The sequence below is a fragment of the Delphinus delphis genome, chromosome 12 (genome assembly GCF_949987515.2).
Source record: "Delphinus delphis chromosome 12, mDelDel1.2, whole genome shotgun sequence".
Taxonomy (NCBI): Eukaryota; Metazoa; Chordata; class Mammalia; order Artiodactyla; family Delphinidae; genus Delphinus; species Delphinus delphis.
Genome location: NC_082694.2, coordinates 5860653 through 5876970, shown reverse-complemented (window position 1 = coordinate 5876970; position 16318 = coordinate 5860653). Strand labels below are relative to the sequence as shown.

The following is a 16318-nucleotide window of genomic DNA, read 5'->3' as shown; positions in this document are numbered from 1 at the left end:
ACTAAGGCTGCCATAACAAAATACCCCAAGCTGGGTGTCTTCAGCAACAGAAATGCATTTTCTCACAGTTCTGGAGGCTGGAGCCTTTCTTCCTGGCTTGTGGCCAATCACCTGCTTTGTCCTCACAGTGGCCTTCGCTCTGTGTGCACTCCTGGTGTCTCTTCCTTTTCCTTATAAAGACACCAGTCCTATTGGATTAATGGCCCCACCCTTAAGACCTCATTTTAACTTAACCACCTCTTTACAGACCCTATTTCCAAATCCAGTAACATCCTGCAATTAAGACTTTATGAATTTTCTTTTATAATTTTTTAAAATTTATTTATTTATTTATTTATTTTTGGCTGCGTTGGGTCTTCGTTGCTGCGCGTGGGCTTTCTCTAGTTGCGGCGATCAGGGGCTACTCTTCATTGTGGTGCGCTGGCTTCTCACTGCAGTGGCTTCTCTTGTTGTGAAGCACAGGCTCTAGGGGCGCGGGTTTCCATAGTTGTGGTGCGTGGGCTCAGTAGTTGTGGCTCACGGGCTCTAGAGCGCAGGCTCAGTAGTTGTGGCACATGGACTTAGTTGCTCCGCTGCATGACCAGGGCTCGAACCCGTGTCCCCTGCATTGGCAGGTGGATTCTTAACCACTGAGCCACCAGGGAAGCCCAAGACATCAACATATGAATTTTGAGGGACATAATTCATCCCATAGAAGATCCCGCAGTAACCCAGGAATAGGAAGTGCTTCATGAGGGGTCTCACAAAGGCTGTAACTAGAACCTAGCTGGTTTTAGTGATTTCAGATCTTATCTTACAGTCAGGATGGACCAGGTTATGTTTTGGTAATAAACATCCCTCCAAACCTCAGTGGCCTACAGCAGCAAAGGTATATTTCTTACTTACACTTCTTGTCTTCTATTGGCCAACAGAGCCCTCTGTCTATTCTATTCTATTCTATTCTATTCTATTCTATTCTATTCTATTCTATTCTATTCCATTCTATTCCATTCCATTCCATTCTATTCTTCAGGATCTGGGCTTATAGAGCAGCCATTGTATTGAGCACTGCCGGTCTCTGTGCCAGAGGGAAGGAGAGGAGATTCATGGAAAGCCTCACCTCTGAAACAAATGCCCAGTCCCGTAAAGGACATATCGCTTCTGCTCAAAACTCATTTAAACACAAAATTTGGCCAGGCAGAGTCACATGGTAGAGGCTGGACATGCAGTCCTATCAGATGCCTTGAAGGAAAAGAAATACTGTGTGAACAGTGCTAATAACGATCATATTCTTACTCCAGAGCCCCTCCATAGATGCAACTTGACCACTTGCTCAGACTCTGCTGCATTTTTGTAGATCTTTGCATTTCTCTTCCCTCTCCAAGTAGCTTCCACATAATCTCCTCCATCATCTGTCCTCTACTCCTTAGCTTTTATTATTCACAGTTTTTTGTGCTCATAACCCATCCCTCCTTATGGCCTCTCATAATCTCTTCATCTGCCTCATTAGACTTCTCTGTTCATCCACACCTGGTCCATTATCTCCATACTTCTCAGAAGACATGGTTGCTACAGCTCATAACTGAACAGAGGGTTCACCTCAAGCTACTTCGTGGTCCCTAGTCTATGAACGCATTTCTCAAGGGTCTGTCAACTCCTGTTCTTGAATGAGAGGTCTCTGGTTGAAAGTACTGTAGCCACACAAGGCTCCTCCCCCTCAGATGCTTTGTCATAGATGTTACTCTTACAAGGAGCCATGAGCACGGTGGCGACTGTGGTTATCAAGTCTAGGGGGATTGGTAGTCAAAAGTATGCAATCAGTTATCATTAAGCTATCAGCTGTCAGGGTCAAAGAAATCCAGGAGATTTAATATTGTGAAGAGCTTTTTCACTCCAGTTCTTAAGGATAGTTAAAAGTCAGTACGTTTAATGAACCTACATGGTTATAAGTTTTCTTAATTTATGTGAAGTGGTATAGTGTTAACCCAGAGTGTCCTGTAAAAAGTTAAGAATGTTATATTGTAGAGTGCCAGTGAACATAATGCAAAGAGGTATGGCCAATAATAAAATTATAAAAGAATTCTAAAAAGTATTCAAATAATCAAAATGAATGCAGGAAAAGAACAAAACCAGAGGAGGAAAAGAGAAAACAGGTAATAAAATGGTAGATCTAAATCCAAGCATGACAATAATTATACTAAATCTTAGTAGACTAAACACTCCAATTAAAGGTCAAAGATTATCAGAATTGATTATAAAGCAAGACCCCAGTACATCCTATTTGCAGGAAACACAACTATAAAGATGCAGACAAGCTGAAAATAAATGGATGCAAAACTACACCAGACGTATGGTAGACCAGGCATTAGAATGCTGGTGTGGTTATATTAATGTCAATTAAAATAGACGCAAAGGTAGAACATTTTACAAAGATAAAGAGGGATGTTTCATAATGACAAAAAGATGTCAATTCATCAAGAACACCTAACAATGATGCACGGGTATGCACCCAGTAGTAGGGCATGAAGTAAAAGTGGACAAATTTAAAGGAAGGAAATGACAATTCCACAATCACAGCAAGAGTTTTACTACTTTTCGTTTAGAAAATGATAGAACAGATAGGCAAAATGGCAGCAACACACTGAGGAGCCGAGCGCTTTCAACCACCTTCTTCTAACTGATATTCATAGAGCGCTGTCCCCAGCAACTACAACACATACTTTTTTTTTTTTTTTTTGCGGTACGCGGGCCTCTCACTGCTGTGGCCTCTCCCGTTGCGGAGCACAGGCTCCGGACGCGCAGGCTCAGCGGCCACGGCTCACGGGCCCAGCCGCTCCGCGGCATGTGGGATCTTCCCGGACCGGGGCACGAACCCGCGTCCCCTGCATCGGCAGGCGGCCTCCCAACCACTGCGCCACCAGGGAAGCCCCATACATTTTTTTCAAGTTCAAATACCATGTTCATCAAAAAAGACCACATATTTGACTGTAAAAAAAAGCCTCAATAGATTTACAAGCCGTGCAATCAGTGTGCACTCTGTCCCCAGCACAAGTAAATTAAAAATAAATTACATTAAGCAATATCCCAATATTTAGAAATTAAACAATACACTTCTAAGTAATCCATGATTCAAACAAGAAATTACAAGGGAAATTAAAAAATACATTTAACAAATGGTAATGATGTACCAGAGGAAAATGTATGGCTTTAAATGCTTATAGTAAAGATTTTAAAGTTCTAAAATCAATGACATATGGTCTACTTCTTCAGGTAATTTCTTCAAACTAAAGAAAGGAGAGCAAGGTAAATCTAAAGTAAGTAAAATAAAGGCAATAGTAAAAATAATAATAAATGATAATAATAGAATAAATAATAAATTAAAAGCTATAAGACATCTTGCCTGTATCTTAAGGAAAAACTTATTCTTCATAAACGCTTTCAAAAATAGAAGTGATCGGGGCTTCCCTGGTGGCACAGTGGTTGAGAGTCCGCCTATCAGAGTGGCTAGAGCTGATGGGATATGGAACTACTGGAAATCTCATACATTCCTGGCAGGAATGGAAAACGATCCAATGTCTTTGGCAAACAATTTGGTAGTTGCTACAGACTGAACGTCTGTGTCCCCCGGAAATTCATATGTTGAAATCTAATCCCCAATGTGATGGTATTTGGAGGTGGGGCCTGTGGGAGGCGGTTAGGTCATGAGAGTGGAGCCCTCATGAACGGGATTAGTGTCTTCATAAGAGAGACACCAGAGAGCTCCCTCGCCCCTTCTGCCATGTGAGAACACAGTGAGAAGACAGCTATCTAAGAACCAGGCTTTCACCGCTGAATCGCTTTCACCACTGAATCTGCTGGTGCTTTTATCTTGGCCTTGGCAGCCACCGGAATTGTGAGAAATAAATTTCTGTTGTTTATAAGCTACCCAGTCTATGGTGTTCTAGCCGCCTGTATAGATGGAGACAGCAGTTTCTTACATTTTTAACTTGTATCTACAGCACTGCCTACCCATTCTACTCCTGTATACCCAAGGGAAATGAAAACATAACTCTGTGCAAAAGAGTTGTACGTGAATGTTCATAGCAGCAATATTCCAAGAGCAAAAGCTGGGTGGTGGGCAGAGGCAGGAAACCAATGTCCTTCAACAACTGAATGGATGGACAAATTGCGCTTTAGCCATATAGTGGAATACTACTCAGTAATAAAAAGGAATGAACCACTGATCCCTGTAACAACAACTGCTGAGTTGAAGAAGCCAAACACAAAAGGGTCTGTACTTTATTATTCAATTTATATAAATAAAAATTAATCTGTGGTGACAACAGTAGAACGGTGGTTTCCTGGTGTCAGCGTTGGAGGGAGGGATGGACTTTTAAAAAGGAATGAAGAACCTTTCTGGGTTTGTGGAATTGTTCTAGATCTTGACTGTGGTTATCTTACGGGTGTATACAGTGGCCAGAGTTCATTTGTTTTAGATGCAGCTTACCATATGTACTCATTCCTCAATAAAATTGATCAAGAAAAATAGATCAGCATGTTTGAAATCGACTCTCCACCTCTGCTAAGGCTTGGGTGGTGGGCTGCTGTCCTTGGTCATCATTCTGTGTGTTGGAAGGGCTTTGCAAACTTTTACGGTGGTATCCATAAAGGGTTACCAGTACTATGATCTTGGGAGGTTGGTGAGCTTGTTAAAAGTAACAGGAAAGGACCATTTTCTGAGACTTCTCTGAATTGTTTTTTTTTTGTTTTTTTTTTTTTACAGCATCACCTCTGACACCAAATGTGTGTGTGTTTTTTCCCATACCCGCTCTCCAGTTACCACCTTGGTGTCTTACAATTTAATTCAGTTCTGACACTAACCACGCAGAATTAGCACAAACCCCAAAACCCCACAGGCTTGAGGGCTCAGTCCCATAAGACTCTCCAGCTTCAGACACCAGTTCCGAGACTGGACCTCTCATATGTCTGACTGACTGGTTGTAAAATTGGGGGTTCTCACAACCCCTCCTCAGGTTTGACAGTTTGCTAGAGCAGCTCACAGAACTCAGAAAACCCGTTTACTTTCTATGGCCCGTTTCTTAGGAAAGATGCAACTCAGGAAGAGCCGAATGAAAGGGATGCGTAGGGTGAGGTAGGTGGGAAGGGGTGCAGAGCTTCCGTGTCCTTGCCAGGGGCACCACCCTCCTAGCACCAACCTGGAAACGTTCTGAACCCCATTGGTTAGGTTTTCATGGAGGTTCTATTACATAGACATGACTGATTAATTTATTAGCCACTGATTCTTTTTTTAACTTTTTATTTTATATTAGAATATAGCCGATTAACAATGTTGTGATAGTTTCAGGTGCACAGCAAAGGGACTCAGCCGTACCTGTGCACGTATCCATTGTCCCCCATGGCCGCTGTTTATTGAAATCAAGCTCCAGCCCTTCTCCCCTTCCTGGAGGTTAGGGCGTGGGGATGAAAGTTACAACCCTTTACTCACTTGGCTGGTCCCTATGGCAACCAGTGCCCCTCCTTGGGGCGGGGTGTGGGTGGGGTGAAACCCAGGCAAGAGTCACCTCATTAGCATAAACTCAGGAGTGGTTGGAAGGGGCTCATTACAAATAACAAAGATGCTCCTCTCCTCCGTACCACTTAGGGCATTACAAGATTTTTAGGAACTCTGTGCCGGCTACTGGGGACAAAGACAAAATATATATTTCTTACTATGTCCCAATATTGCTCCTCCCCACTGAGTGGAGAGGGTGAATCTAATCTTGTTTTCCCTTAGTGCCAAGGACGTGTTTGGGCTTTAGCATCGGCTGAGTTTTTCCTTTCAATATGTAAAAAATACACACACATGATTGCGATCTGAAAGAAGTCCAAAGCAAATCTTTCACAACCGTAATGACATCCAGAGCCGTATAATTTGAAAGATAAGAATTGTTTTTCGTGCAGTCATATAGATTGTGTCTGTAAGTGTAGTCTTCTTAATTATATGTACCACTTTAGCTTCTGAAACTGCCATGGCCTCTTCCTGGCAGGGTGCCCTGGTGTCCGGGGACAGGGCTGGCCCCGTTGACTTTCCCAGGCCCTAGGAACAGAGGGGGTAGCTACTTATAATCTGGAGAGCTATGCAAAAGAGTTTTCGTTTGTGGCCTCAACATGCAAATCTTTGAGTCTCAATCATACTCCCTGAGTTTCCTCTGGGTCTGAGAGTCAGATAAACTCCCAGGTCCCAATTTAACTCATTCAAACTCGTCTTTTTTTTTTTTTTTTTTTTTTTTTTTGTGGTACGCGGGCCTCTCACTGTTGCGGCCTCTCCCGTTGCAGAGCACAGGCTCCGGACGCGCAGGCTCAGCGGCCATGGCTCACGGGCCCAGCCGCTCCGCGGCATGTGGGATCTTCCCGGACCGGGGCACGAACCCGTGTCCCCTGCATCGGCAGGCGGACTCTCAACCACTGCGCCACCAGGGAAGCCCCAAACTCGTCTTTTTTGAGTCTTGTGCAAGCATCTGGCTCCTTGGAACGTGAGCACAGCTCCAAAGGTGCAACGCCCAGGGCTTCTAAGACCCATATGTGGGTTGCTCCGAGGTCAGGCAGAAGGTGAAATTGAACTAAACAAACTCACTGAGTTGGGATACAACCACTAAAGTTCTTCTGGATGTGTTTTGAAACCATAAATCACAATTTTCTTCCAAACACTCAGCCAGGATTTTTCTTAGAACGTGGCTTCACTTTTCTTAAATAAAATAGACCCATATTACAGCAGTTTTGTAAAATATGGTTGATACACAAGGAGACAGCTAGATATCGTTCAGGCCGTCCATGCGTCAGACACACAGAGGGTGTTAGATGTGCAAGAGGTTTATAGGGGACACTCTTGCCAGAGAAAATGGAGATAGAGTTCAGGGAAAAGGGAGAGCAGAGTGACCCCAGGGGAAAGAGAGGGATGGAGGGAAACTGGATGCATTTCTACAAGAGTTTATCAAGCCCATCCGGAGTCTTCAGGCCAAGGACACCCATCAGAGGAGTCCCGCACCTTCCGGAATGGACCTGCCTTAGTAACCCTGCCACACTAGGTCTTTGGCTGAGATATTATATTATATATAATATTGTATATATATGAACATATACATATATGTGTGTATATATAGACACACACACAATGTTTATAGTGGTTTTCTCGGGAAATAGTAAGTAACATTTTTGTATGGGGGGAGGTTCCTTTGTACTTTTATATCTTCCAAAATTTCTGCACTTCGGTATGTGTATTCTTAAATCTGGTTTGAGATTTCGACAAGTCTCTCTCTCTCTTTTTTTAAAGTAATCCCTTTCCTAATTTCAGAAATTGGCAATGCTCATGGCGCGTGTGCACGCGCGTGTGTGTATGTGTGTGTGTGTGTGTCCTTGCTTGGGCCAATTTGCACCAAGCTTCCTGATTCTTCTTTTTCACCTTCCCCAGATTCTCCTTCTTCCAGAAAATTCACTGGAAACATCTCTTCGGGATAAGAAACAAACCTGTTTATAACCTTCTGTCCACTTTCCCTTACCTAAGTGAGTTTGTAGGTTACTGGCTGATAATTATTGTACACTAAAAATTGGGAACTAATCCAGACACAGAAAAACATGTGTCCTGGGCTCTCCAAAGAAGCATAATGAATCCATTTGGAGGACAAGCCCCAGATATGGGTCTTATGAAATTCGAAATGAAGTTGTGCCCTGAAAGGATATATAACTAAGATCTTCTAGGCTATTTTACAAGTTAATTGCATTGTAAGGTCATTTTGGCTACAAAAGCTGTATTGGGTTCAATAGAGTCCCTTCCAAAATTCATGTCCACCCAGAACCTCAGGATATGATCTTATTTGGAAACAGTTCTTTGCAGATATAACTAGTTAAGATGAGCTCATTTTGGATTAAGGTGGGCTCTAAATCCAATGACTGTTGTCCTTATAAGAAGGCAATGTGAAGACGCAGGGGTGACATATCCAAGGAAGACTATAGGAAGACAGGAGCAGAGACGGGATTGATGTGTCCACAAGCCAAGGCATGCTTTCCAGATTGCATCCCCCCAGCACCTTCAGAGGAGGCATGATCCCGTCCACCCCTTGATTCTAGACTTCTATCCTCCAGAACAGTGAGAAAATAAATGTTTGCTGAATTAAGCCACCCAGTTTGTGGTACTTTGTCACAGCAGCCCTAGGGAACTAACATAGAAGGCAATGTGACAAAGCTGCTCTGGAGAGGGGCACGAGGACCGAGAACTCATGAGCAGAGGGGTCATTGCATGCCTTCCTCACGTTCCCGCCCCTCCATCAACAAAGTTCACTAGATGAAGCATCCTAGATGGGGATTGGTAATACCTGAGCTACATTGAGGACTGGTCCTCTCCGCCTACTCACATTCCAAAGCCGAATGCTGGGCTGGATACGATTCTTCATCTTCATGTGCAAACAGATAGCAAACAGTGTATAAAGAGTTTCCTCATGGCTCCGGGTCACCCGAGAGCAGAGATGCTCATCCCCACAGACTAGCTGGTTCTCCTGCTTCTCTCTGTTGACTAGAGAGTGCAAATGAGATGAAGGGGGTGGCTTTGTTTTAAATGCACCCTGACAGTTTATGATCATGACCATGAACAAGGTAGCAGCCTAGGGACAATTTGCAGGTGATGGTTCATTGCCAGCCTCTCCGTGGGAAAACATCGATCTTCAGTCACAAAGGTGATGTCATGGGAAATCAGCAGAGGCCATGCACCAAGGGGACCTGGAGGGGCCAGGACCGGGAAGGGGACCTGGGAAGAAATGGCTGCAGCTGTGTGCAGGTAGCAGACCGTGGCTGAGGGGTCAGCATGAGCACAGGGCAGCTAGCAGTTTGGTAAGCCCTGGGGGTGAAGCCAAAGCAGAAGGCAGAGGCTGTGAGGGCACCCTGAAGAACAGAGGGGCCGCTAGTGTCTTTGTCAGGAAAGATGAATTGGGGATGGAGAGGGAGTAAGCAGGAGGCAGAGTGTGGGATGACGCCCAGAGGGGAGGGGAGAGCAGAGTGTGAGGGAGGAGAGGGAATGAATGGGACATAGACCTGCGCGTGCTGGAGGGCCCGCAGCACTGCTGCAGTTCTTCAGCGCACAGAATACCATCACGGACATGGTTTCCTGGAGTTTAACTTCTCCCTCTGCTCTGATTTTGTCTCGGTGTAAGCAAAGTTGACAGGTGTGTGCTGTGGTTTAGCAGGACCCTTCAGGGTCTGGGGGCCTCAGAGGTCTTCATGTCCTGCACTGATCTTACTTTACTTGTTTATGTGTCTCACTGTGTGGCAGGCGGCCACTTTTCAGAAGTTCAGTCCAAGTTCTGGGTTGCCAAGTGGCATGAAATAGCGATAAACCGATCCCTGCAGCTTCATATGAATGTGGAAATAAGCAGAGAAATCGTAGGAAAATTGGGGAGTGTGTATCACGCGGACTGGAGTCGTTTGGGGGACTCTAATGAGATACTGTATATGGAAAGCAGGTGGGGTCCAACCAAGAAAGAGAAAGCACACCATAGGTTAAACAGAGAAATTTTAACATCAAAATTATCAACTATATGGGCTTCCCTGGTGGCGCAGTGGTTGAGAATCCGCCTGCCGATGCAGGGGATGCGGGTTCGTGCCCCGGTCCAGGAAGATCCCACATGCCGCAGAGCGGCTGGGCCTGTGAGCCATGGCCGCTGAGCCTGTGCATCTGGAGCCTGTGCTCCGCAACGGGAGGGGCCACAACAGTGAGAGGCCCGCGTAGCGTAAAAAAAAAAAAAAAAAAAAAAAACTATAATAAACAAGATGTAAGAAAACTTTTTAGGGTACCCTAGGGCTGAGGGATGACCCCCAAAGGAGGACAAACTTGGAAGGGGTTCTGATCTCCCTGGAGAAGGTGTGGATGGGCCACTGGACAGCAGAGAAGCTGGCTGATTTAGCCAAGCTAGAGCTGGTCTGGACTTGACGGGCGAGCAAGGAGGGCAGACAGGGAGCAGTCTTCTGCAGTCAGTGGCACTGGGCAGTGGGAGCCTGGGTTCAAGAGGGGCCAGGGGGCCTTCAGAGGAGCAGACTGCATGGCTGGGTTCACAGAGGGAAGCCTGCGGAGGTGGACCCCTGGCCACAGGCATGCTGCACCAGCGTCATGCTGGGGCTTTTTTGTCCTGTGTCAAGAGGTGTGTGGAGAGTTCATCAGTCAGCTGGAGGATGCAGGGTGGCAGAGGGACCACTTGCAGGCCCTGTGGCCCTGACAGGACCCCCTGGAAGCTCTCACGCACACATGGCTGACTCTCATCCCTCCCACGGAAGTTGCAGGAAGCCCCTACCTCCTGCAATGCCCCTCAGTTGAGCAAGCTTAACATGGTGCTCATTTTAAAGGAGAAATAATGGACTGTCATTGCATATTACCAAGCCTATGTTGGAGGGTGCATCTGGAGCCAGAGGAAATCATTGATAATGACACAGAGCTTAGTGAAGAGACTGGCACGTAGTAGGTGCTCAGTGATTGAAAGCTGTGAGTGTTATACTTCTTACTCGGAAAAACAATAAACTTAAATTATCTGGAAGGCATTTGAATGTTAGGCAGCCGTGTTAATATTTCTTGTTCTGTAATTTTTGTGGTGTATTATTTAACTAGACACAAAGTTAAGAATCTGTGTGTAAGCTGTTTCTCATTTCTAATTCATGTTTACTTTTTTGTTTTTTCATTTTCTTTTTGTCTAGGTCTTATATAACATCTTAATCGCCTTCACAAAGATGCATAAATTTGAAGACATAGAACCTGTGGACATCTTGGCCGGATGTGCCCGATTCATTATCGTGGGGTGCGGGGGAGTGTTTTTCGGCGTCATTTTTGGATTCATTTCTGCGTTTATCACACGTTTCACTCAGAACATCTCAGCAATTGAACCCCTCATCGTCTTCATGTTCAGCTACTTGTCCTACTTAGTGGCTGAGACGCTCTATCTCTCTGGCATCCTGGCGTGAGTACAAACCAAGGACCACCTCTCATCCAATAAAAGAGAGTTTAGGGCCACATCTGGTGGACCAGGCTTTGAGAAAGGCCTGACTCCTAATGCCAATCTTCAAAAGCATTTCAGGATCCAGGGTTTTTGAACTTTTGTAAAATCCAATTCAGGTCCTTTGCCAAACAAATGTTCTCTCCAGCATTTGCTTTTGCTCTGTTCTGGTGATTTTCCTGCATAGCAATTATAAGGTCAATTTATAACTCTCAGAAAAGCTGGTGCAGAGAAGAGCTGGGGGAGGTTCAAGGTTAAAGTCTCACTTCAGTCGTTATTTTTTTTCCTTGAAAAATGCATTATTTTAAAGTTAAAGGGAAGCGTGCCGTGAGCTACTATCATTCCTGGGCTCTGCCTTCTGCTACTTCCCTCAAATCACATCACAGCTCCAGGACTGGTCAGTGTGGAGTGAAACTGGGTAGATGGGATAAGACTAGACATTCAGATTTTTTTTCCTAATGAAAAGATCTTTGAAATGTTTATCCTTGTGTAGATCTTGGAATGAAGCTTCTCAACTTGGCTTATTGTATCTGATCATGTTGCCTTCTTTATGACATCATCCTCATACCCAGCCACTTGGGCACAATGTTATTGTATAGAAATATTTATCTTAATTAAATACAGTAGTGTAAAGTCTAGGCACTCATCATTTTCCCACCTTAGAAGTGAGCAAACTACTAAGACAAGGCAAAGTTCTTTCTTTCCCATCCAGACTTGCTAAGTGACTCTAGAACAAAACATTTTAAAGGAAAAATTTCTCATTAAAATTTTGTAGGAAACATTACAATGTGAGGGGGTCTCGCTGAAGTATTCTTTCTAGGTAACTGCACTGGGTTATTTTGGTTTAAGGCAGGTGAAGTAGAGCGTACGAGGTGGGGCTGACAGAGCTCATGATGGGGGTGGAGGGAGCAAAATAAAAACAGTCCTGCTTCTGGCTCGTGCATGAATTGTGAGCCATTTTGTTGCGGGAAAACCATGTCAAGCCCACCTTCCCTACCACACTCAACTTGTGCAAGACCCCTTAGGGAGGAAGAAGAAAGAAAATCTCAGGAAAAACCTGCAGCCAGAAAGAGGACTGGAGAAGACGTTCTCTCTGGATAGAAACAGGATTTGTGTCTCTGTACCATCACCAATAGGGAGGACTTTCCAATGAGGGGCAAGGTCTTGTGGCTTCTCCCTGAGACTCTTTTCCTTTTGCAGAATCACAGCCTGTGCAGTGACCATGAAAAAGTACGTCGAAGAAAACGTGTCCCAGACATCCTACACGACCATCAAGTATTTCATGAAGATGCTGAGCAGCGTCAGCGAGACCCTGATCTTCATGTTCATGGGCGTGTCCACCGTGGGGAAGAACCACGAGTGGAACTGGGCCTTCGTCTGCTTCACCCTGGCCTTCTGCCAGATCTGGAGAGCCATCAGTAAGACACAGCAGGGCCCGGAGAGTCCCACCTGCTTCTTTTTTTATTTTTCTTATTCCTTCCTGCAAGGTTAAAGCAAAAGCAATGGGGTGATGCCAACTGGTTTTACTGGTTAGGGGGGTTTGGGTACCTTGTAGTGACCAGGAATGTTCCCCGTTTGCTTCCTCAATCAGTTCAGAATAATCACTGGCCGATAAGGTTCTGCACTGAAGCAAGGCTGAAGCAGGAGCACTTGTTTTTAATTGAGAGAAAACTCTCACATTTACACATTTAAATATAACTCAGTACATTCATCCCTTGCTCTTCACTTCTTTGCCAGCTTATGAGTTCTTGCACCATAAATCAGACACAGATTATAAACTGCGGGCTTTCTTTTATACTTTTGTTACAGGAAAAGTGAGATCTCACAAACTGTAAGGCAAGTACTGTTAGAAAACCGTCTCCTAAATATTACAAGTGGTTTTAGTGAAGGGTTGAGTGTGATATATAGAAAACAAAGGAAGTGAATCTCTATTTTTGAAAAGTGCTTAGCAAAGGCAACTCTACAGTGTAACTGGTGTCACCCCTATAAAATATGCCTAACTTAAAAACACGAGGTGTCTTGACTAATGGCTTTTAATTTAACTTGTATATTTATGTTTCTGGAGCTAGAAAGAACACTCAGTACTGAACTACAAGATATGCTTTACCTTTTGATTAGAAGAGATTATAATTTTAAATGACTTCAACCAATATTTGAAGCATTTTTTTACGTGAATTTGACCAGTATTTTCAAGCCAATTGCTCAAAGAGAAATTAGGAGAAATGGCTCAGAATTCATCTTGAACATATCCATTCTAAATTTAGAATGGTTTTTAGGATTTAGGCAAGAATAACAAGAATGTAGAAATATTAAAAATATTCATAAAAATAGCTCTGAATATATGTGCCTATTGGGTCTCCAGGGGAGAAAAGAATTAAGGATTCTGTGATATAAATTTATAATCTCACAAGTCCTACCAGTATTACTAACTAGCTATTTGACCTTGGACAGATAGTTAACTACTCAAAATCTTCTTCCCCAACCACAAAATGGTGGGTCTGGACAAATTTCGTAAGTCCCTTTCAGTTCTACTACTGTAGGGATCTACAGGACAGTAGGGTTCATGTCAAGAGTACCACCTCAGAGCTTCTGCCCAGCCAACAGGCATAGAAACCAGCTGGGAGATTAATGCTGGGGAGACCTCACGATGCTTTGTGACCAGCCACCCAGCTCCTTCATTTTCCATCTGAGAAAAATGATGTAACAGTTCCCAGGAGAATGACTTGGCCACGTCACAGCGAGGGACAGAGCCAGGTGTCGGAGTCCAGCTCTCCCACTCCTGCCTGACTCATCCTAGCTAAGAATAGTTCAACTCATGAAGGCTTACAACATAGAAGGTCGTGCTTTATGTTATTCATAGATATTAAATTATTAAACCTTACGTCCACTTTCTGGTGTGAGTACTCAGTACCTCCAGAAAGCAGATGAGAAGATGCGTACATGAAAAGATTGACTTTTGCCCAAGGTCACAGGACTAGCCCGTGGAGGAGCCGGGACAAACAAAACAAGATGAGAAAAATTAAATTTTACTGTGTCCTGCACTGTCAGTGTCCCTACTATCAGAGGATGCTAGGAAAGAATAACAAGAATGTAGAAATATTAAAAATATTCATTAAAATAACTCTGAATATATGTGCCTGTTGGTCTTCAGGAGAGAAAAGAATTAAGGGTACTCTGGTATAAATTTATAATGTCACATCAAGTCCTATCACTGTTTCTAACTAGCTATTTAACCTTGGACAGAAGCTCAAAAGCTTCTTCCCCAACCACAAAACAGTGGGTGTGGACAAATTTGTTAGGTCCCTTTCAGTTCTAGTACTGTGGGGATCTACAGGGCAGTAGAGTTAACGTCAGTGATGCTTGCTGTGATGTCTGTGCGATTAGAAACCACATGAGGATACCGAGAGGTTTACTGTTCTCCAGGGAAACCTCTGCTTTGATGAGTCAGAGCATCAGTGAAGGGACCTTTCTCACTAGGAACCACTGCATGGGTGGCAGCTCAGCCACATGGGGATGAAAAACCAATGTGGTAGAAAACACCTGTGTGTTTTCAGCAAGCTCTCCTGCCCTCCACCTTCCACTTACTGACAGTAAGAAACCCCTCCTTGGACCCCTTGCCAACTTCCTTCCTTTTTTGCATCGAGCCTCAAGAAGAACCAAACCAACCACAGAAGATCCGCTCACCTGCACAGACCCCAGGCACTGTGAGGGCTAATGTCACCTTCAAAATCACACACCTCCTCTGCTGACCCAGGGAGAGTATGAGCTGCTAAAAATGCTTCTACCCTCCAAGTGATACCCTTGCTTTTCTTAGTTTTGAAAGGCTGAGCAAAATTTATAAAATAGATTAGAAAATATATACCATTTCTTATATCAAAAGTATCAAGATTTATTACTTTAAATACACACACACACACGTGCACACGCACAGAGGCAGTCATGCTGGGAAACTACCAGAGAACACTTCTGACTTGAAGCACTGCCGTCTCACAGCTACCCAAGAAGTAAAAAGTTTTGTACGCTGTTCTGTTTGGGACAGACTGCCATGGGTGTGATGGAATTAGGTTGCCTCGTTTTGTGGGCACATGCACACGACTTGGGTTCACTCATGCTGCTTTGTCTCCTCGTTCGTGACCCTCTGCTCTAATACGTATTTCCCCCCTTCTAGGCGTGTTTGCTCTCTTCTATATCAGTAACCAGTTTCGGACTTTCCCCTTCTCCATCAAGGACCAGTGCATAATTTTCTACAGTGGTGTCCGAGGAGCTGGAAGTTTTTCACTTGCGTTTTTGCTTCCTCTATCTCTTTTTCCTAGGAAGAAAATGTTTGTCACTGCTACTCTAGTAGTTATATATTTTACTGTATTCATTCAGGTTGGTAGAATTTCTTTCATATTTGAAATAAGTCGATTCTTCTCAGGATTGTGTATTAAATTAGTAAAATACAAAGAAAGGGACACTTTATCTGATTTTCAGACAAGTGCCCAAACTAAATTCCCAAATATTTCTAGATCATGTTTTTGGTCATCCTGTAACCTTGACATTTTGTGACCTTTTAATTGATAAAATGTATCAATCAAAATATCCCTTTGTACAGGTGACTGAGAGCTCGCCGGATGTCTATTGCTGAAAATGAGATAACAATGGGTATTAAATAGTTTTTATTATAGCTGGTATTAGCTCTCAGCAAACTAATGGGAGGTTATTTTAAGGAATGAAACTAAATCCCTGCTTTAAATTATAGACATCAGGCCTATTTTTATTGCAGAGTGTAAAGGTATTAAGTAAGAACTAAAGTAAACACTGGAGCATTTATCCAGGAGAAACTAGTACAAAACAAAGACATTAAAATTGGAAGTTCTAAATTTGCAATAGATTTGCTCTCTATCCTGACAGTCTTCACTACAACAAAATGCTTTATTTTGTGGTTTATGATCTAGGGAATCACAATTGGCCCTCTGGTCAGGTACCTGGATGTGAGAAAGACCAATAAAAAAGAATCCATCAATGAAGAGCTTCATACCCGTGTAAGTTATCTCTTGGTCATAATTAATAAGTTGATAAGACGTTCCCTCTTCGTCACCTATGGGAGTGATTTAGAACTTTGATGAGGTGTGTATATGTCACTAGACATGGCCTCTTTCCTCTCCAGCTCCACCAACAGTGACTGTACTAGTTTCCTGGTGCTGCTGTAGGAAATTATCATAGACTTAGTAGCTTACATCTTACAGTTATTATCTTACAGTTCTGGAAGTCAGAAGTTCACAATGGGTTTCACCGGGATAAAATCAAGATGTAGCAGGGCTGCATTTCTTTCTAGGGGTTCTAGGAAAGGG

The 16318-nt window shown here is 43.7% G+C and overlaps 1 protein-coding gene across 1 annotated transcript in view; it reads left to right on the top strand.

The window, feature by feature from the left end:
• The window catches only part of SLC9A4 (solute carrier family 9 member A4), a 58432-nt gene that overhangs the window by 19270 nt on the left and 22844 nt on the right, over nt 1-16318 (top strand). Inside the window, exons 3-6 of the mRNA XM_060027657.1 lie at nt 10690-10949; nt 12186-12403; nt 15154-15356; nt 15923-16009. Of these exons, the coding sequence (XP_059883640.1) occupies nt 10690-10949; nt 12186-12403; nt 15154-15356; nt 15923-16009 (768 nt within the window). The remainder of the gene's footprint in view (nt 1-10689; nt 10950-12185; nt 12404-15153; nt 15357-15922; nt 16010-16318) is intronic.